General features: G+C 34.0%; 1 protein-coding gene across 2 annotated transcripts in view; it reads right to left on the bottom strand.

The window, feature by feature from the left end:
- Positions 1 to 25,469, bottom strand: part of PPP1R9A (protein phosphatase 1, regulatory subunit 9A) — a 405,188-nt gene that overhangs the window by 84,856 nt on the left and 294,863 nt on the right. For both annotated transcript variants that reach the window (XM_011974681.1, XM_011974682.1), the window contains exons 6-7: positions 14,938 to 15,073; positions 9,317 to 9,382 (exon numbers count right to left, since the gene is read on the bottom strand). In XM_011974681.1, coding sequence (XP_011830071.1) covers positions 9,317 to 9,382; positions 14,938 to 15,073 — 202 coding nt within the window. The remainder of the gene's footprint in view (positions 1 to 9,316; positions 9,383 to 14,937; positions 15,074 to 25,469) is intronic.

The raw sequence follows: 25,469 nt of genomic DNA, 5'->3' as shown, positions 1-25,469 counted from the left end.
ACATTTTTGGGCCGGTCACGGTGGCTCATGCCTGTAATCCCAATACTTTGGGAGGCCAAGGAGGGTGGATCATGAGGTCAGGAGATCCAGACCATTCTGACAAACATGGTGAAACCCCATCTCTACTAAAAATACAAAACTAGCTGGGCATGGTGGCATGTGCCTGTAGTCCAAGCTACTCAAGAGGCTGAGGCAGGAGAATTGCTCAAACCTGGGAGGTGGAAGTTGCAATGAGCTGAGATCATGCCACTGCACTCCAGCCTGGGCAACAGAGCAAGACTCTGTCTCAAAAAGAAAAAAAAAAAAAAAATTGAACACACCCTTTATTGCCACAGCTGCTTGTGCTACAGAAAATAAACAAAACAAAAACCTCTTTGCAAATAAAAACAGAAAGCAGAAATATCAAATCCACTTTTATTTTGTATGCCTTAACATTGTGATGATTCTTTTACACTATGGTTATTGGATCTTTTGACAGGTTGCCTTGAAAAGGATTTAAATTTTTTACTATATATATTAACTATTTTCACAGCAAAATAAGCTGCTTGTGAATATAAAATATATTCTCCATGTCTTAATATTCTTAATTCAATTCCATTTAATATATTTACCTACTTATAAAGAGAGAAATGCTATTGTTTTTAATTAAGTCCCTGATAAATATATTCTATATGAGGAGGGAACCAGCGATCTCTTTTTGCCACTGAGATCCTGAACTAAACGGTCGACAGACCAAAGTAGACCTCTATAATTCAAATGTCACACTGCAAATTCAAACTGGCAGTCTTCCTTGAGTTTCATTCTACTTGCCAAGAGAACAATGAAGCACTTATTCTGATGCCAGTAGAACTTTGGGAAGAGACTAAGAGATTTGTATTTCCCTGAATTTTCCTCTACAGAAGAGGACAGCTATGAGTGACTGAAGAGACATGTTATCATTATTGTAGTAATTCTATAATTGTACAAGTAATTGAATCTTGAAAAATAAGGTGTTTACATAAAGACTGATTCATATAATTGCAAAAATGCTATCAGATCATCAAATAGAACCAGAAATTACAGTTACAGAATTTAAGGTACAAAAAAAAGTAAAATCAACAAAAATGTCACTAGTGGTATTACATGGATTATGCTATTACATAGATTAATGATAAACATAGTCTCAATCTTAAAATCTCCTTCCAGGGAGAATAATTCTAGTCCTTTCCTCACATGGCTGTCTCATGATTTGTGGCAGCCATTCCGTCTTGCAAAGTGCCTGCAATGCCAGGACTCAAAGATCTTTACTGCAAGATTCCTGGCATCTTTACACTGGATCACTCCAATACTGATTGTGTCTAACCGCTTCCCACAAACATCTCAGGTGATATCCTTGCAAGCCATATTCAGATTCAGTAGGTCTGAGGCTGGGTGGATAAATCTGTATTTTTAAAGAAGTAGCATGATATTCTCATACTGAAGCAAGTTGAAGACACAAAGTTTTAAGCCATTTTATAAGTCCTCAGAGTGCAGGAACTATGTCCTATTCATTTTATATCCACATAATCACCTAACTGCAAAATATATTATACTTGGCAGCTTTTGAATTATATTAAATACTGAGTTGACATAAAGCCTATTCAAGATATAAATTTAAAACATAATGAATAATTATATAACCACCATGAATAAACTAACAACTTATTTCAGGAAAAGGAACAGAACAACTCATTTTCATTGAAGTCCTCTGTATGTGCCTCCTTGATTCCATTTCAGTTACTTACTCTTCTGGAGTAATTCTGCTGAATTTTATCATTTTGAGTTTTTTTTTTTTTTAGTTTTGCTGTATTTTTATATCCAAACAATGTGTTATTTTGACATGATTTTATGTTTTATATAAATGGAATAATATTGTGTGTATTTTTCTGTGCCTTTTTGCTTTTAATCCTGAGCTCCTAAGATTCCAGCAGTTGTTGAGTTGCTGAATCAACATATAATTTCATTTTATGACTATACAATAATATATTTATCCATTCTCTTGTTGATAGAGATGTCAGATATACTCAAATTTTGTTACTACTACAAGAACAATATTATACATGTCTTATAGCTAATGTATATGAATTTTACTAGGGTGGTTTACAAAAAATAAAATTGTTGAGTCAACTTTGTTAGATAATGCCAAATTGTTTTTCAAAATGGTTGGGCTTATTTATTTTCCTACGTGCAGAGAATAAGAGTTTCCCTTACTCCATATCCTCACTAAAACTTAAAATATCTGATTTAAATCAATTCAGTGGGTATAAAGTAGTATTTTATTTTGGGTTTTAATTTTCACTTGCTGATTGCTAATATATTTGGACATCATCTGGTATGGAGATTTCCTCTTCTGAGACATACCGGTTCAAGCCAATGGCCCATTGCAGTCTTTCCGTACTGCCTCATAGAAGTACTTTTTATATACAGTCATGTGCCATATAATGACATTTTGGTCAGTGCTGGACCAAAATGTCAGATATGACAGTGGTCCCATAAGATTATAATGGAGCTGAAAAGCTGTCATAATGTCATAGCACAATACATTACTCACGTTTGTAGTGATACTAGTGTAAACAAACCTACTGTGCGGCCAGTTTTATAAAAGTATAGTGCATACAATTTTGCACAGTACATGATACTTGATAATAAACAGCTTTGTTAGTGGTTTATGTATTTAGTATGCTTTTTACTGTTATTTTAGAGTGTAGTGCTTCTACTTATTAAAAAAAGACTAACTATAAAACAGTCTCAGGCAGGTTCTTCAGGAGGTATTCCAGAAGGCGGCATTGTTATCATGGGAGATGACAGCTCCATGTATGTTATTGCCCCTGAGACCTACCAGCTACACAAGACATGGAGGTAGAAGATACTGATGATTCTGACCTTGTGTAGGCCAAGGCTAATGTGTATGTTTGCGTCTTAGTTTTTAACAAGAAGATTTAAAAAGTAAAAAATTAAAAACAGGAAAAAGCTTACTGAATAAAGGTAAAGTATTTTTGTACAGCTATACAAAGTGTGTTTTAAGCTAAGTGTTATTACAAAAGAGTCAAAAAGTTTTTAAAAATCTAAAAGTTTATAAAATAAAGTTAGAGTAAGCTAAGGTTAATTTATTTTTGAAGAAAGAAAATATTTTTATATAAACGTATTGTAGCTTAAATGTATAGTGTTTATAAAGTCTGCAATAGTGTAATGTCCTAGTGTTCACACTTACTCACTGACTCAGCCAGAGCAACTTCCAGTCCTGCAAGCATCATTCATGGTAAGTGGCCTCCATGGGTGTACCATTTTTTATGTTTTATACCATATTCTTACTGTACATTTTCCATGTTTAGATACACAAATACCATTGTGTTAAAACTGCCTACAGTATTCAGTACAATAATATGCTGTACAGGTTTTGTGCCTAGGAGAAATAGGCTGTAACATCTAGCCTAGGTGTGTAGTAGGCTATACTATCTAGGTTTGTGTAAGTACAGTCTATAATGTTCACATGATGATGAAATTGCCTAAAAGTACGTTTCTCGGAATTTATCCCCACCATTAAGCAACATGTGACTGTAATTTACTTTCAGTTATTTATTTTTTAAACATTTTATTCCAGCTTCTGGTTTGTCTTTTCACTTTCTTAACGGTATTCTTTTGATGAACAGAAGTTTAATGTAGTCAGGTTTCTCAGCGGCTCATTTAAGAAACATTTCTAAAAACTGAGGTCATAAAGGTATTCTTCTACGCTATCTTCCAAGTTTTATATTTTTGCTTTTCACATTTGAGTAGTCAGTCCACTTGAGACAGAATTTTGGGTATGGATTATATGGGGGCTCAACTTCACTATATTCTCTTTATTGAGGAGCCAAACATTTCTCAATTCTTCTAGAGTGTAATCTATGTCATGAATCAGGTTTTTGTATATCTGAAGTGTTGTTTCTGGGCTCCTTGACCAACTTGCCCATTCTTTTGTCTCAAAGTATAAATTTACTAAAGTTTAATAATATTTATTTCCATGTTAAAGCATGTGAAATGCCATGGTTATTTCTCGTGTATCGCCCTTTCATGTATATTTTAGTAATAGCTTACCAAATTCTATTTAAAAATCTTTTGAAATTATTTTTACAAGAATTGCACCAAATCAACAGGTATTGAATCTTCCAAACCATGAACAAGGTTTCCTTGTCCTATTTTATAACTTTCTTTAGTATAACTCTATATGATTTTATTTTTCTCTATGAAGGTCTTCCCTATCATTTATGTCTTGAAGGCTTGTAAATGGTAACTTATAAATTATGTTTTCTACTGGTTTGCAGACATATTGAAACATATGTTTTATTTTACATTAATTATGTATTCAGCAAAGTTACTATAATTTTATATTACTTCTAATAACTTATCTATAGGTACTTTTTGAGATTTTTTAAATGGACAATCTCATCGTATGTGAATAACAGTTTCATTTCTTCCTTTACAATTTATTTCTTTAATTTCTTTTACTTGCCTTCCAGTAAAATGTCAAATATAAAAAGTGACTGATTTTCCAATGTTAAACCATACTTGCATTCCTGGCTAAACCCAACCTAGTTATGATATATTATCTACATAATTTATGATAAATTTTTTAGAATAAAAGCACAACATAATTCTAGATTGTCATTACAATAAAAGCAGAACACACTTTTCTTGAACTGCTTCTTTGACTCATCATAATGTCATAATTATTGTTAATACTTAAACGTTATGATGATACTGTAATTGGTATTACTTTGAGTTATAGTAGACAAAACCCAGGGTCCACTTGATGTGGGATGCTTAATTAGGAAACTTCACCATAAAGCTGGAACCCCATGGACTACACCTTTCTGTAAGGTGAAAATAAATTTATCACCCTTTTTACTGTTATTTTAGAGTGTAGTCCCTCTAAAAAAATAGACTAACTGTAAAACAGCCTCAGGCAGGTTCTTCAGGTGGTATTCCCGAAGAAGGCATTGTTATCATGGGAGATGACAGCTCCATGTATGTGTGTGAGGTATGTGTGTATTTGTGGTATGTGTGGTGTGTGATAGAAAATACATTTTTAAGATTTAAGGCTATTTCTAAGTGAATACATTGGGAAGGAGATAAGGACATATATGCAGTATTGTAATTTAGGCCATTTTGACTATTCTGTTTCAACTGCAGGTTTATTCAGTTATGACTAAAAAGAAGGCATGTTACTGTGAGTCAAGTATGTTAAGTATGTTCTGCTTTTATTGTAATGACATTCTAGAATTGAGTATGCTGTGCTTTTATTCTAATGACATTCTAGCTATGATATCTCTTTTATATGTTGCTTCATATGGTTTACTAATACTTTGTTTAGGACTTTTTTGCATTGTTTTTATGAATGGGATGGACCTATAAGTTTTCTTTGTCATCGTTGTTAGCTTTTGGTACCAAGGTTATGTTTTATTACTTCATACATCTCACACTCTCAAAGTTTTACTGCATTCCTGGTATCAAGTTGTACTACTTTTGTTTTTCTGTCTTCTGGAATAAGTTATATGCAACTGGAGATATTTGTTCTAGTTTGGCATAATTGATAATAAAAGGATTTTGACCTTATATTTATTTTCTTTCTTCTTTCTCTTTCTTTTCTTTTCCTCCCTCCCTTTCTTCTATTTTCTGCTGTTTGTTACTCATGGTGCTTTATTTCCCTGTGAACTTTGTACCTTGAAATGGTTAACTCGTATTTCTAGAAACTTTATTTTCTTTGAGTAACAATGAATGCCCAAGGAAAGATATGCTTTTTTTTTTTTTTTCTTCTGAAAAGTAACATAAATTAAGGCTACTTGTGATCATAATTTCTTAGAAAAAAATTTTTTGGCTCTTCCCCTCAGCACCTAAGGTTTGACACTGGCAATTATCCATGCAGTCCCCGGAGTGATAGATTTATTTTCACTTTACAGAAAGATGTAGTCCATGGGGTTCCAGCTTTATGACGAAGTTTCCTAATTAGGCATCCCATATCAGGTGGACCCTGGGTTTTGTCTACTATAACTCAAAGCAATACCAATTACAGTATCATCATAACATTTAAGTATTAACGACAATTATGACATTATGATGAGTGAAAGAAGCAGTTCAAGAAAAGTTAAGTATGTTCTGCTTTTATTGTAATGACATTGTAGAATTGAATATGTTGTGCTTTTATTCTAATGACATTCTAGAATTGGAGAAATTAACTTACAGTTTCAAAAAGCAGACTGAATAGTTGTCTCAGGCTGAGAGTGACTACAAAGTTCCATAAGTTAACTATTTGAGGTAATAAAAATGTCTTATATCTTGATTATGGTGGTGGTTACTCATCAAACCATTAACTTAAATACACTGAAAATTGGTGCATTTTATTGGATGTAAATTATTACTCATTAAAGTTGATATTTCAATGGGACTATGTAATGATAACATATCAAATTATACATTTAAGATCTGTGCATTTCACTCTATGTCAAATTTATCTAAATAAATCCATTAAAAAAAATCTCTTTAGGAACTGAAACTTCCGAAATCAACTAGAGTTTTTAACATCCTTACTAGCTTCAATATCAGTTAAAAATAAATGAAGCCTTTATCAAGCCTGACAAAACTCCATGATAAAGCAGCTTTACCATCTCAATCCTTGGCCACGTCACCATTCAGTTTTCATTGCAGATGGAAACGTATTTCTGTGACAGAAAATATGTTTCTACAATTCAAGGCTATTTCTAAGTGAATACATTGGGAAGGAGATAAGGACATATATGCAGTATTGTAATTTAGGCCATTTTGACTATTCTGTTTCAATTGCAGGTTTATTCAGTTATGACTAAAAAGAAGGCATGTTACTGTGAGTCACCAAGTTGCTATTTTGATAGTCCCAAAGGTTTTCAAGGGATAAAATATGCACATTCATTTTTTTCTGGTTTTACATGAAGAAGATTGTGGTTTAGTGTGATAGCGATACAGTCTTCTTGCAAATTCATGGACTCTCAAGACAATTAAAATGTTGTAGCAAGCAAAAGCCCACTGAAACCTGTCATTGAAGAGATTACAGGCTAATGGGGGGAATTTATGGATAAATAATGATAGAAAGAGATACACACAGTACCGCTAGCCCAGCAATGCTTTGTGAAGGAGATGAAACTTAAATGGAACCCTGAAAGGTGAACAGGATTAAGTTGCCATACAAGGGCAACAGAGTCAGTGTACTAGACACCGTAAAAGGTAGAGGAAACAAAAGGCATAGAAAAACTAGGGGATCCCGATGGCCCCTGGGAAAGTAAGTCTGTTTCCCAGGCATCCATCTCTCACTGTGTTTTTTAGCATTTTAGAATGTTTTGGTAAATTATTCAACTAATATATACATTTTTAAAGTCAGAAAAATACTGTCATTTGTGTTAGTTTCTATGACATCTCTTTAACACTGCAAACTGTGTTTCATCATTGTCATATTGAATTGTTCTAGCATAGTTTCTAGGGAGTACAAAGTCTACACTTTCAGAGAAATTTAATTACATGGAAGAACTTGATAAAGTTTATTTGGTATTTCGTATCTAGCTCATGAGTAAATAACATCACAATGTAGCAGTGGGAAGGAAAATATATTCAAATCATTTGCATCATAGTTTTTATAAATCAAAGAAAATGAGCTACAAAAAGATGACATTGTTTAGATGAAGGTTCCTATCCTAACCTGTATCTCCCCTTTACCCATCTTTCTGTCTGTACACAGTGTATTAAAAAATAACATCTCCATATACGAAGAGTATTTCTAGAGAAAAATCTTTCAAGTACAGGAGGATGTCTACCCTGTGGGGTCAGAGTGTGTGTTGTGTGTGTGGTGCATGTGTGAGGTGTGTATTTGTGGTATGTGTGGTGTGTGAGGGTGGTGTGTGTAGTGTGTTTGTCGTGTGTGTGGTGTGTGTGTGGGTATGTGTGGTGTGAGTATGGTTGCGTGGGTATGTGTGGTGTGTATGTGTGGTGGGTATGTGTGTGGGTATGTGTGGTGTGTGCGTGTGGGTATGTGTGGTGTGTGTGGGGGTATGTGTGGTGTGTGTGTGGGTGTGGTATGTGCATGTTGTCTGTGGGTGTGTGTGTGGGGTGTGTGAGGTGTGTATTTGTGGTATGTGTGGTGTGCGAGGGTGGTGTGTGTAATGTGTGTGTCGTGTGTGTGGTGTGTGTGTGGGTTTGTGTGGTGTGAGTGTGGTTGCGTGGGTGTGTGTGTATGTGTGTGTGGTGTATGTGTCGGTATGTGTGGTGTGTGTGGGTATGTGTGGCGTGAGTGTGGTGTGTGTGTGTGTGTGTGTGTGGGTATGTGTGGTGTGATTGTGGGGTGTGTGTGTGTAGGTATATGTGGTGTGTGTGCATGGGTATGTGTGGTGTGTGTGTGTGTGGTGTGTGTGTGGGCATGTGTGGTGCGTGTGTGGTGTGTGTGTGAAGCGTGCGTATACACTACTTCGGCCAGAGCACATATGGATAGAGTCTTAAACAGAATGTTTTCCAAGTACCTTGTGATTCTGGGCCTCAATGACAATGACCGTTGCTATAGATTTGGGGATCATAAACCAAAGGATGTAATTAAATTTAATGATTTTAGAGATTAGACCAAATTGGAGTCTGTGAACAGGCTGTTAAATATATTTCTTTTATTCTTCAGGCTCCTCTAATTGCCATAAATCAGCCTGCCTTTTACATACACTCAACCTCCATTTTTAAGCACCTCTATCTATATTAACAGCAACTAAACATAATGAGAATTATTTTATTATTTAAAGTATAGTATCATTTTAGATATTTTGATATGTCTACCATATAAATCATGCAACTAAATGCTACTATAATTTAAAGATATATGTAATCTAGTGTTTTGAAAAATCAAGAATTTTGTATCAAAAGATTAGTTTCTTAAAAAGTACTGGATTTACAGACACTATAAATCGCTATGTACATTATTACTGTATAAACGTCATACAGACCTGCTGTTGGACATTTGTTTTTTCCCTTTAATTTCGATCACAAGATATTTAAAGTGTTAGGGGTTAAAAATATCCATGGCTAAATATTAAGAAATGAGTCTAAATTGCAGAAGCTATACCTAAAATATATGCTATGTTTCAGAATTAAATGTTTTTTTATGATTATTTTCAAACTATTATTCAATGCACAAAACACATCACTCTAGAGAAGTTCTTCAGAACATACAGATAGTTAATAAGACACAAAGAATATTTAATTTTACATATAAAGCAGGAAAGTACAGGTAAGCATTACTTTCAACCAAAAAACAAACCTTAAGAAAATAGTTGTTATTGTTATTGCAGTTGCCAGACATTCCTTGTAATTCAGCCACAGTGTTCTAAAATGGTTGACAAAAAATATTAAAGAAGGCTTAACCCCCACTGCAAAGAGAAAAGCCAAATGATAAAGGATAGAAAAACACTGAGTCCCAGTGCTTACTGTTATACACAGTGTTAAGTACTAAGACAATATTGCTGCATGTTGGTAAAAAATGCCCCCACTCTTAGTTTCTCAGTATTATACAGTATAAAGTGTATTTACATTATTGTATTCACATGATTAAAAGGCCAACCATAATAATTGCAATCTCTTGTTTACACACACAAGCTGTTTCCAACTAGGAATGGCAAACAGTATGAGTCAAATTTAATGTTATCCCTCTAACACTTTTTATAACATAAATATTATATTCTTGTATACCTTTTAATACTTATGCAAACCAAAGCTTCCATTATATTTTTCCTCTAATTATTACATGCCAACACAAGCAATAAAAAACCATACCCATGTGGGCAGCTACTCTAAACTGTATTTAATACTTTAAAAGATTCTAAAAAAATATTGTTGCTATAACATTCTTATAATGATATTAATTTCCAGTAATGAAAACAAATTATGAAAGAAAGATTAAATTATATTTTAGAAGAAGGGGCTTCAGTTTCTGGAGTGATGATTAACCTTCTTATGAACTACTGCCTAAGGAGACTTTGAAATGCTATCTATAGCTAAGACTTTACAATGTCATAAATATTATATCTTAAAAGAATAAGGAAGCCAAATAATCATAATTTTTACAGTGCAATACTTTATTTGAATTTCAATGACCATACTTATTTTCTAATTCAGAAATGGAATATAGCACCAGCTCATACTGTATTTCCTCTAAGCCTGCAGCACTTCAAACTGCACAATGCTCTTAAATAAAAAATACTCATAATATATACACGCTACACAAAATATATACCATAATTACATCATCTCACTACTAAAAGGCTACACACTGATAGTGGTGGAGTATGACAAGAGAGTAAATGTAATTAAAAAGTTAAATTCTAGTTGAAAAATTTATCACACCCCCCAAGTGTCATGAAATAGTGCTGACTGTCTGAGGGATTTACTGAAATCCTCCATGGCAACCTTTCAGATTGTTCGAAAAGAAAGAGAAAGAAAGAAAAAAACCCAAGTGATCAATACTTCTATTAAACAGAAATTAAATCATGAATCACAGATATATTCAGATATACATTTAAAATTTTTCAATTGTTCAGATATTCATCTCCCTCTTCTTAAATAGGATCCTCCTTTTTATTCTACAGCTTTTAAGCAGAGCCATTTTAACATTTTTTTTTTAAAATCAGAATGTTTAACAGAGAGCAAACAAAAACAGGGATGCAAATTAAAATAAAATTGGCTGTTCGCTTATTCTAAACCCTTCTAAAGATGTAGAGGAAGAAAAAACAGAAAAAGCAGAAATTTAAATAGTTTGAAAATTATCTATATAGCTTAAATTCTACTAGAGTATGACTTATAATTTCCTAAAGCATTGAAACAGATATGTCTAAGCATACGCAATATATTGTAAGGTAATCTTCCTCAATATAGTTCTTAGAGCTCCACTGTAGGTTTATAATTTCAGGAGCTATTTCTCCCATTGTGATGTTTTCCATGTAGTGAATGCAAGCAAGCAAATACCCTCTGTCAATGTGACAAGTTCCAAGTTACAATCAACTGGATGATTTGATGAAAAACAGAAGCTATCTATCCTTCAGCAGAAAATGCTGATCTAAGAGCTGGCTCTGGAAATCAGTTGGATGAACTTGGTTGCTCTGAATGTAATTGGAGGTTTTCCTTACTGGTGCAGGGAATGTCACAGGGGATATTGTCAAATAAAAATAACTCTAACTTGGAAATCACAAGATGATTCTATAAATCATAAAAGTAAAAAACCAAGTGACTGATTACACACATCCAGGGCTTATTTTAACAAAGATATATCGATCAATAAATTGTTGGATTATATATGACATTAACTCAATTATTCAAGGAGCATTTATTCATTATATATTCAATATTTGTTCTTCTCATTTCCTTTATGCCTCTTGGGCATTTTATTCTTCGTTCACAAAGGAAGACAGGGAGTACATAGAAAATGGGGAAAAAGCACTCAAATCAATTTAATAATATTTTTTAGGCCGAGCGCAGTGGCTCAAGCCTGTAATCCCAGCACTTTGGGAGGCCGAGGCAGGAGGATCACGAGGTCAGGAGATCGACACCATCCTGGCTAACACGGTGAAACCCTGTCTCTACTAAAAAATATACAAAAAAACTAGCCGGGCGTGGTGGCGGATGCCTGTAGTCCCAGCTACTCGGGAGGCTGAGGTAGGAGAATGGCGTAAACCCAGGAGGCGGAGCTTGCATTGAGCTGAGATCCGGCCACTGCACTCCAGTCTGGGCGACAGAGCGAGACTCCGTCTCAAAAAAAATAAATAAATAAAAAATAAATAAATAATATTTCTTAGCATTAGAAAAAAAAGAATTTGAATCAAATGATAATTTGAAATTTTAACATTGGAGTGGATTTTCACTATTTGTACAGCTTTCATCTCTCCTATATAACAAAAATTAACAGTTGGTTTTATCTGGGCATCTTTTGGTGAGGCAGTGTGTAACATACAAAAAAGGGAAAAAACCCAAGTCACAGAGGAGGATGAGAAAGAGATACAAAGGAAAATTCTCTTTGACATTTTTGCATAAAGTGAGTTACTTGGAGTAACATAGCAAGCACCTTGTTTTTACTTCTACAACTTGCAGAAAGAAAAAACAGTTTAACTCAAAGCTAAACTAATTTAAAAAATTGAGTACTCAATTATTCTTCCCTTTAAACTCTATGAAGATGATTCTTACGGACTTTTAGATAGAGTAAAATAATTATCCAAAGACTTGATTTCCCTATTATTAGAAATACAAAACAAAGAATCATAGAGCCTGAACTCTAGCACCCCAAACAGTAATTCTCTTAACATCTTTTGTTACCCAGTTATTCTGTGTCTGCCTGAATAGAGCAGGAGTGTTCTGTATATTGTACTGAAAAACAGCACAGTGTGTTGCAAAGAGTCCAGGCTTTTGAGCCAGCAAGACCTTATTCCAGTCCCAACTCTGCCAGCTACTGGACATACCACTAGAAGAAACCTCAGTTGCTGCATTTCTAGGAAAAAAAAAGAAAATCTCTTCTGGCTGCATCAAAGATTAAATGAGATCATGTAGGAAAGACACCTTGCAAAGTGCCTGCCACTAAATATTTACTTAATTTCCTTGCCCCTGACAATATCTGCTCAGGTGACAACTCTGATTACTTTACAAAAGCAGGCAAACAAACAAACAAAAATCTATAAGCAATCTGCCATTTAAGATGTGATACATTCCTAAGTATAAATGTCATGTAAAAAATATTCTTTTTCCATCTATTCAAATTATCAAGTTAAAGAAAAATCTGGGCCAGGTGGGGTGGCTCACACCTATAATCCTAGCACTTTGGGAGGCTGAGGCAGGAGGATTGCTTGAGGCCAGGAGTTCAAGACAGGCCTGGACGACATAAGTGAGATCTCATCTATTTAAAAAAATTTTTTTTTTTCATTAGCAGGATGTGGTTCTGTGTGCCTATAGTCCCAGCTACTCAGGAGGCTGAGGCTAGGCAGAAGGTTGGCTTGAGCCCAGGAGCTTGAGGATATATTGAGCTATGTTTGCACCACAGCACTCCAGCCTGGGTGACAGCAAGACCCTGTGTCTAAAAAAAAAAAAAAGAAAAAGAAAAAGAAAAAGCTAAATCTTATATCAACTTTTGGGAATGAATGCGATCAGTGCCTCAAAATAACTGCAGAAAATGTGTGGTCTGTGATCTAGATGTTTTACTTGGAGTGCCTTAAAAATGTGACTATCTTGTTTGCCCCCTCTGCTTGTTAGACTTGATGGCTTATTTCACATTCATGGAACATTAGAAGCTGGAAGGAATTTTGTGATCTAGCCCAATCCCTGTGCTTTCAGGCCAAAGACACCAAGGCACACAGACTAGAAAGCCTGGCCACGTCACCTTCCACCACTTGATGTCACTGTACTCCCCTGAACCTAAGACCAAAAATCCTAGCACAGTGAGGATGCAAAAATCAAACCTGCAGAAAATGATTCTATAATCTCAGAAAAAGCTTGCAGTCAAAGCAAATTGGTGTCTTTGATAAAATACAAAATACTAATGTAGAGAATTGAAAACCAAGAAAGATACAAGTTCAAAATATTTGAGGAAATCCCTTTTTTAGTTTGAAAATTCAAGAGAACATTTTTCATGCAAAATATCTCAGTGTAATGAAAATATACTTGCCATTTCAAATAGACTCATCAAGTAAGAAAATAAATTAAATCAAGTTCTAAGAGTCTAATTAATTCACTTAAAGGATTTCTAGTGTATTATTCTTTGATCAAAAGTTAACAGATATACCACCTCTAATTTTCTACTATAATAAGTAGAGAATATATCCTCATTATACCACATATTCATGAGATCTTAATATATATTGTGATTAAAACATCTCAGATTAAAAATATGTGAAAATATTTGAATGTCTGTTTATTAATCTCTATATCCTGGCTAAAAAGCAAAATTCTGAGAAGTTATATATTCAGAAAAGAAGGGGTTGAATATATGAAGTTTCACTGTGGTTGTATCAGCTGGAATGAAGAATATTTATTTTATCTGAATATGTACTAGTATATGGAGTATAAAATACTACAATTAAATTGTTGATGGATCTTTTGACATGCCAATATGAAACATATGCATGTTTAAACGTGTTTATAATAAAGCATGTTGTCCCGTTATATCAATGTACATTTGACAATGACATTAGAAACAGACCAGCATCTGTATTATATTACAGCACACAAGGGTTCTGGAGAGCTGTTTTCACTTGAGGGTTAGCTTCTACTCATTTACTTGATCTTTTACAGAAAGCAGGATGTAAAATTATTCCAATATGTATCTACTCTATGGAACATGTGCTAGTGGAAAGCTTTGTTCTGCATTATGTTAGCACAAATCATAGTGAGCAGATCCAAAGAACTTTCTCTTCCTGGGTGAAAAAGACACTGGAAACACTCAGCAATCTTTACTACTTTTCTATGTATATTTGTTTGTGTTTGGGTGTGTTTACCAATTTTTTGGAAAAGCATTACATACTATAGTAGAACATTTGGAAAAGATTGAAAAAATATAAAGCAGAGAGAGAAAATCGCCCAATTCCACCAATAAAGACAGACATTATTCACATTTCTGTGTTTTTATCCTTTTCTGTTTCTATGACTTCCTTTATAATAGTGCAAAATATAAGACTTATTTGTGTCCACAGTCTTCATACTGTAAAAAGGATACCATGACTTGATTCTTAAGTGTGTATCAGATGCTAGTAGTATTTCTTTTCTAAGGTAGAATTTTAGTTCAATGTGGACATACCTTCCTCAAGAAACTGCATAAAACCTGTCATACTGTTTCATACTGTTATACAGTAGAGATAGTTTCGTGAATTAGAAAATGTGGGAAAAATAATCGTTGCAAGCACTACTGACCTCGTCATCGTCGGCATCATACTGGGCATAATGCTGTTCCAGCAGCTCTCTCTGGCGCCTCTCCTGTTCCAGTGTCTGGCTTATCAACTGGGCAACCTCACTCACTTGTCCTGGTTTTTCCCGCCCAATAACAAATCTGTGGAAAGGTTAACAAAGACTAATATTTAAGACTCTCCAACAAAAAGGAGTGCTAAGAAAAGTAATAAGCAGGTTTGATCTCAGCAGGGTCCATCAAGCCTCAGGAAAGTAATATCACCTACGGACTTCAAAATGGTTTTCTTGGGTGAGAAGAAAGGTTAGATGAGCAATTGAAGTGATTTTTAACGACACAGCTCATAAAAGAAGGGGGGAAAAGTAAAGGACCATAAAAATTATCATTTTAAGAGAAGATGTAACATAGGTAACCCATTCTGCAGCACTTTACACATTTTTGATGCCATACAAAATGGAAGCAAGCTCATAATTTCCTGTACCATTGAACTCAAGAAGCATTTGCATAACTATAACAAAAATTGTTCAAAAACATTTTGAGGGCCAGGCGCAGTGGCTCAAGCCTGTAATCCCAACACTTTGGGAGGCCAAGGTGGGTGGATCACTTGAGGTCAGGAGTTCGACAGCAGCCTGGCCAAGATGGCAAAATCCCATCTCTACTAAAAATACAAACATTAGCCAGGCTTGGTAGTGTGCACCTGTAATCCCAGCTACTCTGGAGGCTGAGGCAGGAGAATCACTTGAACCTGAGAGGCGGAGGCTGCAGTGAGCAAAGATCGCGCCACTGCACTCCAGCCTGGGTGACAGAGACTCTGTCTCAAGCCAACAACAACAACAAACATTTTGAAGTACAGCATAACTTAGGTGGCTAAATATATAACTTTGGAAATAAGAGAAAGGGAAAACTTAAGTAGTGTTTTTTGTTTTTAAAATGAAAAACTGTAATAAGAAGAGGTGGTGAATTAATTCACTTCCTTTGGGGGAAAAGATAGCATGAGAAGGGGTATGGTTCAATAAATAAAGGGAGGAAAGGAAATATTTGTTGATATTAATGCCTGTAAAAAAAGCCTAAAGAGAAAAACAAGGAAGATATTTCCTTATTGCAAGCTACAGTCATTTACGGTATATTCTTGTCAACATAATGTGTTGTGCTCAACAATTTAATATTTGTTTTTTGACATCTTTTCACACTAATATACATGTTTCTGTTTTTCTAAAAATACAAATGTGTCTCCAGGATGCAGTTTCTAAGTATTACTTCTCATCATTTTAATATGAATCTTTGTTTAAATCTTGTTTCTACATTTAATTGATGCTTTCCTCTGATTAATGTATGTTGCTGTTTGATCAATTTTAAAAGAAATATACCATAATTTTTCTGCATAATACACTAAAGGTCAAAATTTTCACCCTTGGATGTTAGTAGTTAATTGCCTTTTAATAAATACTTTTATATAGTTTCAAGCAAGACTTACTTTGAAATTATCTTTAAGTGTTCACTTATCTTTTGCGTTATTTTCCTTTGGTAATCAAGTATTAATAGAATTTATAAATACTATCTTTTTCATCTTTATTCAGGTACAATTTACACACAATAAAATACATGAATTTTAAATGTACAGTTCAATAATTGTGATACATACGTAAACATGTAATTACCATATTAATGAAGATACAGGACATTTCCATCAACCCAAAATATTTCCTTATATTCCTCTCCAGTAAGTCATCTTCATCCTGGGCCTATATTTATCTTTTCCAGAGTTCTATAAAAATGGAATTTTAGGGTGTCTAGCTTGTTTGGCTCACCACAATGATTTGGAGGTTTATCCATGTTGATGTAAGTATCAGTTATTTGCTCCTTTTTATCACTAAATAGTTTTCCATTTGTATTGAATACATCACATTTGGTTTATCTATTTTTCTACTGATAGGTATTTGGGTTGATATTATAAAGAAAGTTACTATAAACATTTGTGAACAAGTCTTTATGTGAACATAAGTTTTCATTTCCTTTAGACAAATAATGGAATTGATGAGTCATATGGTAAATGCATATTTAACTTACAAAGAAATTGTCAAATTGTTTTTCAAAGTAATAGTATCATTTCATATTCCCACTAGCAATGCATAAAAGCTGATGTTGCTTTGCAGCCTCATCAACACTTAGTACTGTCTTTAAAAATTTTGGCCATTCTAGTAGGTATCTAGCGGTATTTCATAACGGTTTTAATTTCCATTGCCCATATGATCTTTTCATGTACTTATTGACCATGCACATATCTTCTCCAGCGAAGTATCTTTTCAACTCTTTTATCCATTACTGAAAATTAGGTTGCCTTTCTATTATTGAGTTATATTTGTTCTTTATAGACAAATACACACACACACACACACACGTGTGTGTGTATTTTGTGTATTTTATTTTTAAAAAAGAGTCTTGCTCTGTCACCCATGCTGGAGTGCAGTGGCATGATCACAGCTCACTGTATCCTAGAACTCCTGGGTTCAAGCAATCCTCCTGCCTCAGCCTTCTGAGTAGCTGAGGTAACAAGCATGTGCCCCATGCCTGGCAAAGTTCATTTTATAATGTTTTATAGAGATGACAACTCATTGTTTTGCCCAGGCTGTTCTTGAACTCTTGGCCTCAAATGATCCTCTCACTTTGGCCCCCCAAAGTGCTGGGATTACACGCATGAGCCACCACACCTGGTCCTTTATATATTCTTGACACATATCCTGGTCCATGTATGTTCAATATACATATACAAACACATATACAATATACATCTATGTGTTTATGCATTTAATTTATTTATTAACTTGTCCCAGTCTGTGGCTTGCTTTTTCATTTTTTAAATTGTATCTCTCAAGGAAATCTAATTTATCACTTTGTTTTAAAAATTCACACTGGACACGGTGGCTCATGCCTGTAATCCCAGCACTCTGGGAGGCCAAGATGGGAGGACTGTTTGAGCCCAGGATTTCAAGACCAGCCTAAGCAACAAAATGAGACCCATCTCTTAAAAAAAAAAATAGCCAGGTTTGGTGGCATGCACCTGTAGTTTTAGCTACTTGAGAGGCTGAAGTGGGAGGACTGCTTGACCCCAGGAGGTCAAGGCTGCAGTGAGCCATGATTGCACCAATGCCCTCCAGACTGGGTGACAAAGCAGGACCCTGTCTCAAGAAAAAAAAAAAAAAATTGATGGCTTTTGCTTCCTATATAGAAAGCCTCTGCCTGATTTAAGATTGTTAAGATTTTCTCCTATTTTTCTTCTTAAAGTGTTTATGTTTTGCTTTTATATTAGGTCAATGATATCTTGTAAATTAATTTTCATGTATGATGTGTGGTAAGGGTGGAGTTTCCTTTTGTATTTCTAAATTGATAATGAATTGTTTCAACACCATATGCTAATAACACATTCCTCTGATTACTATATAATAAGTCTTTAGGTGGTGTGAGTTTTCTAACTCTGTGTCAATTGTTTTTCCTCTGCAATTCCATATAAATTTTACAATCAGCTTGTCAGTTTCTAAAATAAAGCCCACTGGGTTTAATTTAGAATTGCTCTGAATTCTAAATTAATTTGTAGAGAACTGACATCTCAGCAAAATTGACTTGTCTGATCCCCGAACATGGTGTACCTATGTATTCATTCCGATTTTTACTTTCTCTCAATAATATACTATGGTCTTCAGTATACAGGTCTTAAAAAATCATTTGTTAAATTTACCTCTAAGTATTTCATGTTTTTTTTTTTTTTTTGGATTGTAAGTGATATTGGTTTTTAAATTTCTGTTTCTGGTTATTTGTTTTTAAAGTATAGACATATAATTGATCTTCGAATACTGGCCTTGTATTCTGCAACCTTGCTAAACTCATTTATTAATCCTAGTAGCTTTTTGTAGATTTCCTAGAATCTTTTGATATATAATATCACATCCACTACGAAGAAATACATATTTTACTTCTTCCTTTCTTATCTATTTATTTGTTTATGTATTTATTGCCTTAATGTCCTGGCTAAAACTTCCAACATATATTAAAAAGAAGGTGTAAGAGCAGACATCCTCGCTTTGTTCACTGCTGATCTAGAATTCTAGAACATGAGTTCTAGTTTGCCTAGAGATACACAGAATAATTTTATTTAGCGATATTATGTTTTTTACGGTTAAAGATATATAAAGTCTTTAACGTGCTAAACGAATCCATAGACAAATAATGACTACCTTGAATTCATTACATTTTTGGTAAATTTTTAAATGTCAGAAATTATGTCTAATGATACAAATATAAAGCAATTCAGAAGCTTATATCCTAGAATGGTAATTTTAGAAAAGCCTAGATTGACCTTTTATCTTTATTTAAATGCATCATAGAGTAGCATTTCAGAGTATCGCTTACTACAAAGTTGACAGGAAATCGAGGGTAGCAGTTAATGTATAAAACGCATATAAATTGAAAACAGCAGCCTAGCTCAAAGTAAAAGGTAAATTAGAATTCAAATTCATTTAAGCCATAAATTCTTTAAACTTATTTGAGAATGTTATTGTCAGATCTTTTAGTTTAACAATTTTTCTAATAGAAATAAAGTTCATTTTCTCTGAAAGACAAGTGCTACACAGACTACAATTCAGGGAGAAAGAAAGATGATTTTAGAAATTATTTGCTAGCCAAAGATTAGAAACTACTGTTGCTATTTCCAGAAGTGAATGAAAGTGTCTTAAGAAAGACCCTGTCAGAGATTTTAAAGCAGAAAATTATTTTTATATAGTTCAGATTATAACAGAGTATATAATAAATTAGTCATTTATCACAAATCAAAACTCTAATATAATTTGCAAATTTCTTCCTATCCTCAAAAAAAGATCCCTAATTCCAAATCAGAATTATTTGTGAAGCTAAAATTAAAAAGAATAAATGCATTTATAATGGAAGTTTGAGAGGAAATAAGAATCATTCCACACTGCATGAGAAACTTGCATTTTAAATCATGAAGGCACAGTTGCTCAAAATCGCAGTTTCACTTTCTCAATTTGCCATACAATTTAACATAATTTACTATTTGTCCAATATTGCTTTGTATTCAAAATCACTCTACAGTCTTATGAAATAGAAATGATTTATAATTGCACATAAGACAGACAATTCATCTCATGAAATATACTCACTTTTAAAAGTGTAATGTTAAAGTACATATATCTCTTCATTCAGGCAGCTATTTTGAGCAGTGTTATAGCACCCAGATCCACATATCTTTAAAGCTTTGTAATCCAGTAAATTTAAAGCACAGGTTTGCAATAACAGAATGTCATCCTGATAAGTATGATCCAGATGGAAAGCACGCAGAAGTGGAACCAAACAACAGGCCCCTGCCTCATTTTCCTCATGTGGAGATTAGTATACAACCTCATGTGTCTGAAGGGGTGATAAAAGAATAAAATGTGGTACATACATGAAAGAACTTGAATGCACTATTGTTATTATGATGAAACTGATAAAATCTCCCATACTGAAAAATCTATATCATTCAAATTACCTTCCTGTGTGTTCTTAAGTGTCTGGTCTATTTTATGCTGTCTTTGTAAATATGTCCTATGAGACTATGTATACAACTAGCATAAAGAGAATTCAGCAGAAAACGTAAAATTTAAAGTAAAGTTATTATTTCAGTTATGAATTTAGAGTATGGGTATGCTATGATAGTACAACTTAGGAGTTAAAATGGTAAGTAAAAGGGAAAACCAGCTTTGATGGGACAAATCCACCAAACTATAAATACCACTTAATGATTCTGTGACCTTGGATGTATTAATATTTCTAAGCTTTTGTTTCCACATTTGTAAAATGAGTATACTAACCATAATAAATACTATATTATCCATAAAAAAACTAAGTATGTGGTGCTTAGTGAGGGTTTAATAAATGTACATTGTTGTTTTAATCTAGACAAGACCAAATGCATTTAAAAGTACTTCCTGTAAATTGATCTGAAACTTTTGTGGCAACATTAATAGATAATGTATCAGCCTTTCACTAGTAAGCAAAGAACATTAAATTGAAAAGAAAATAGAGATGCCATTTCCTATCTATTCAGTAAATAATAAAATAACAAATTAAAATAACAAATTGTAATAGTGCTGAGGCCATGGTGAAACTGCATATTTATACATTACTTATTGATTACAATGCACACTGTTACAATATCTTTGTTGGACAATCTGACAGTAGGTAATAAACACTATGAAATGATGAAAAAAAAGTACTTACTGTACACACTGTCCCAATTCCCTTTTATTTGATCACAGTATTGAAAATAGAGTTGATTTTTTATGAGTAAACCATAGGAAAAGGATAAAATCTTTAATCTAAAATGTGCTCTGAAAACCGAAATTTCTGTTGCCACTGAAATATTAAAGTATAAATCTATATAATCACTTTAATTGAATTTTTAAAACTTTCAAAAATATAACATTAGTCAGCAATAATCAGTCCTAAATATATGTGGCCAAATCAATTGATATTTCTGCACAACTATGATTCATATCTTATACATTATCTTTAACTGAAATGACAACATGTACTGAATCAGCCTGTTTTTAAACCTAAATTTTCTTTAAGATAATAATATTTTCTCTTGTCACATTCTAAACTTTTTTCTTTGCTTCAACAAAGAAAAATAATGTGTGACAGTAAAAGTAATAGCGGGATCTTTTTATCTTTTAGGTGTAAAGAATAAATTAACAGAAAACAAATCTAATGAATTAAATTAAAAATTAAGTATTTTTTCTAAGCTTATCATTGCCAAATAATGCAATACCAAAACTAAAATCTACAATTAAGGTTTATGTTTTTAGCCTGGCTTTTTATTGTGTTAAATGAAATTACCTTGGACAAAAATTATCACTAGATAGAAGGAATAAATACTAGTGTTCTATACTGCTGTGGGATGACTCTAGTTAACAATAATATATTACACAGTTTCAAATAGCCAGAAGGAGGATACTGAATGTTCCCAACATAAAAAAATGATAATGTTTGAGATCACAGATATGCTAATTACCATGATATGATCACTATACATTATATAACAAAACATAATTATGTACCACTTCAATATATGCAATCATGTCAATTAAAAATTTTTATCTTGTTTTAATGTGCATTATTTCACTAAGAACTGCCCTCTCTCTCCTTCATGCTGAGATACAATAAGCCAAAGCAGATACATCACTTATTCCTTTCTTTTCATTTATTATCAGGCCAAGAAATATCCATATACTGTTCTTTGGAGTATAGGTATCTAGATTATGTGGGATTCATTTCATTAGTTTATTTGGTAAGCTGTCAAATACAAGTTAAACAACAATTAAATTGTATTTACAATTTACTAAATTGAAGTCATAAAGATCCTACATGTTCCACGTAAATGATGAGAGGTTATAAAAAATGATAATTTATGAATTCCTTAGTTTTCAGATTTAGTTGTTTTAATAAAATTTATGTACTAGTCAAAAATGGCACTTATTTAATGTTGAAATTTAAAAAATCTCAACGTGGAATTAAGTTTCAGTAAAAATGAAAAAGCTGATTGTGGAGTCAAGACAGCAGACAGGAGACAGGGCTGACACGTAGCTCCCACTGGGACAGACAGAACAATGTGTAGAGACTCACAATGTGGACTTTCAATCCAGGAACCACCACAGGAATGTACCAGGAAGACTAAAAGAATTCATGGATGCTTTGAAAGAAGGGGCAGGCCACTGGAAGTTCTGAAAGACAGGCCAAAAACTCTGGTGATCTCTCGAAAGTGCCACCTCCTGGCTGGAGGCTGACCAACTTAGGACATTACAGCAACTCATGACAGAACAATCCTGTTCCGAGGAGGAGAAGACAACAGCTAATTCCACTGCCTGCAAAATCCCACCTAGTCAGTGGTCCTCAGTGTGTCCATGTGACAACTTTACTGCTGGCATAACCAGCATTCAAGAAAGCCAGCATCCTCAATGTATCTAAAACTAAGGACTCTCACACAGTCTATTTCACAGCCCTGCCAACTCCACCAGAGCAGGTACTGGTATCCATGGCGGGGAGACCTGAAGACGGATCACATCACAGGACTCTCCACAGACATTTCCCAGCACTAACACAGAGCCTAGTAACCCTGCTAGGTGTCTAAACCCAGAGGAGCAACATCAGTCACTAAAGTCTGGTTTGCAGAAAGTCTCATCCCTAGGGAAAGAAGACATGTACCACATCAAGGGATCACCCATGGGACAAAAGAATCTAAACAGCATCCCTTGAGTTCCAGATTTTTCCACTGAAATAGGTCACTCAAATGAGAAGGAATCAGAAAAGTCATTCTGGTAATGTGGCAAAACAAGATTCTACAACATGCGCGAAGGATCCAAACCAAGAAGAAATCTCTGATTTGCCAGGTAAAGAATTCAGAAGGTTGATTACTAAACTACTCAAGTAGATACCAGGAAAAGATGAAAACCAACTTAAAGAAATTAAGGAAAAAACACAGGATATGGATGAAAAATGCTCCAGAGAAACAGATACCATAAAGAAAAAACAATTATAACTTCTGGAAATGAAGTACACACTTTAGAGAAATAAAAAATGCACTGGAAAATTTCAATAATAGCTCAAAGTCAAGGTCTTCAAATTAACCCAATCAGACAAACAAAGAATTTTTAAAAAATAAACAAAGCCTCCAAAAAATTTAGGATTATGTTAAACAGCCAAACCTAAGAATAACTGGTGTTCCTGAGGAGGAAGAGGATCCAAATACAGTGAAGCTCAAAGAACACTTGGGAAATACATTGCAAAATGTATTTTGTGTGTAATGGATGATCACCAGCAAAAAGATCATCACCCAGGCACATAGTCATCAGGTTATCTAAGGAAAGAATCTTAACAGCTGTGAGGCAAAAGCAAGCAGTAACCTAAAGGAACTTAAAGCCGTAACATAAAGGAAAACCTACCAGATTAACAGCAGATTTCTCAGCGGAAACCCTATAAGCCAAAAGGGACTATGGTCCTAACTTTAGCATCCTCAAACAAAATAATTACAAACCAAGAACTCTGTATCCAGCAAAACTAAGCTTCAAAATGGAGAGATAAAGGATTTTTCAAAGAAATAAATGCTGAGAGAATTCATCACTATCACACCAGTACTACAAGAATCTTGAACCCTTGAAATGCACGAAAATAGAACCTCCTTGAAGCATAAATCTCATGGGGCTTATAAAACAATAACACAATGAAGAAAAAACAAAGTATTCTTTGGGAGGCTGAGGCAGATGGATCACTAGGTCAGGAGTTCAAGACCAGCCTGGCTAAGATGATGAAACACTATCTCTACTAAAACTACAAAAATTATCCGAGTGCAGTGGCAGGTGCCTGTAATCCCAGCTACTCAGGAGGCTGAGGAAGGAGGATCACTTGAATCCAGGTGGCAGAGGTTACAGTGAGCTGAGATTGCCCCACTGTACTCCAGCCTGGGTGACAGAGTGAGATTCTGTCTCAAAAAAAAAAACAAAAAAAAAAAACAAAACAAAACACAACACAACACACACACACACACACAAACAAAGTATTCAGGAAATAACTAGTGTGATGAATAAAATAGTACCTCACATCCCAACATTAACACTGAGTATAAATGACCTAAAGGCTCCACTTAAAAGATACAGAATGCTAGAATGGATAAAAGTCCACCAAACAAGTATATGTGGTCTTCAAGAAACTTACCTAAGGCATAAGGATTCACATAAACTTAAAGGGGTGGAAAAAGGTATTTCATGTAAATGGAAATGGAAAGCAAGCAGGAATTGCCATTCTTATATCAGACAAAACAGTCTTTAAAGCAATAACAGTTAAAAAAGACAAAGAGGGATATCATAAAATGATGAAAGGCCTAGTCCAACAGGAAAATATCACAATCCTAAATATATATGTACCCAACGCAGCACTCCTAAATTTATAAAACAATTATTACTAGATATAAGAAATGAGATAGATGACAATACAATAATAGGGGACTTCAATACTCACCTGACAGCACTAGACAGGTCATTAAGAGAGAAAGTCAACAAAATAATGGACTTCAAATGGACTTAACAGATATTTAGAGAACATTTTACCCAACAACCACAGAGTATATATTCTTTTCATCAGCACATGGAACATTCTCCAAGATAGATCAATAAATTAATAAATTAAACAAGTCTCAATAAATTAAGGAAAATCAAAATTATATCCAGTGCCCTCTCAGACCACAGGGAAATAAAACTGGAAATTTTTGGACTCCAAAAAAAAAAAAAAAAAACCCTCAAAACTAAGCAAATACAGGAAAATACAATAATCTGGTCCTGAATGATCTTTGGGTCAACAATGAAATCAAGATAGAAATTTAAACATTCTTTGAACTAAACAATAATAGTGAAACAACATATTAAAACTTCTAGGACACAGCAAAAGTGGTGCTAGGAGGACAGTTCATAGCATTAACTGCCTCCATCAAAAAGTCTAA

This window comes from Mandrillus leucophaeus, unplaced genomic scaffold (genome assembly GCF_000951045.1).
Source record: "Mandrillus leucophaeus isolate KB7577 unplaced genomic scaffold, Mleu.le_1.0 Scaffold148, whole genome shotgun sequence".
Taxonomy (NCBI): Eukaryota; Metazoa; Chordata; class Mammalia; order Primates; family Cercopithecidae; genus Mandrillus; species Mandrillus leucophaeus.
This window is presented reverse-complemented; position numbering and strand designations above follow the sequence as displayed.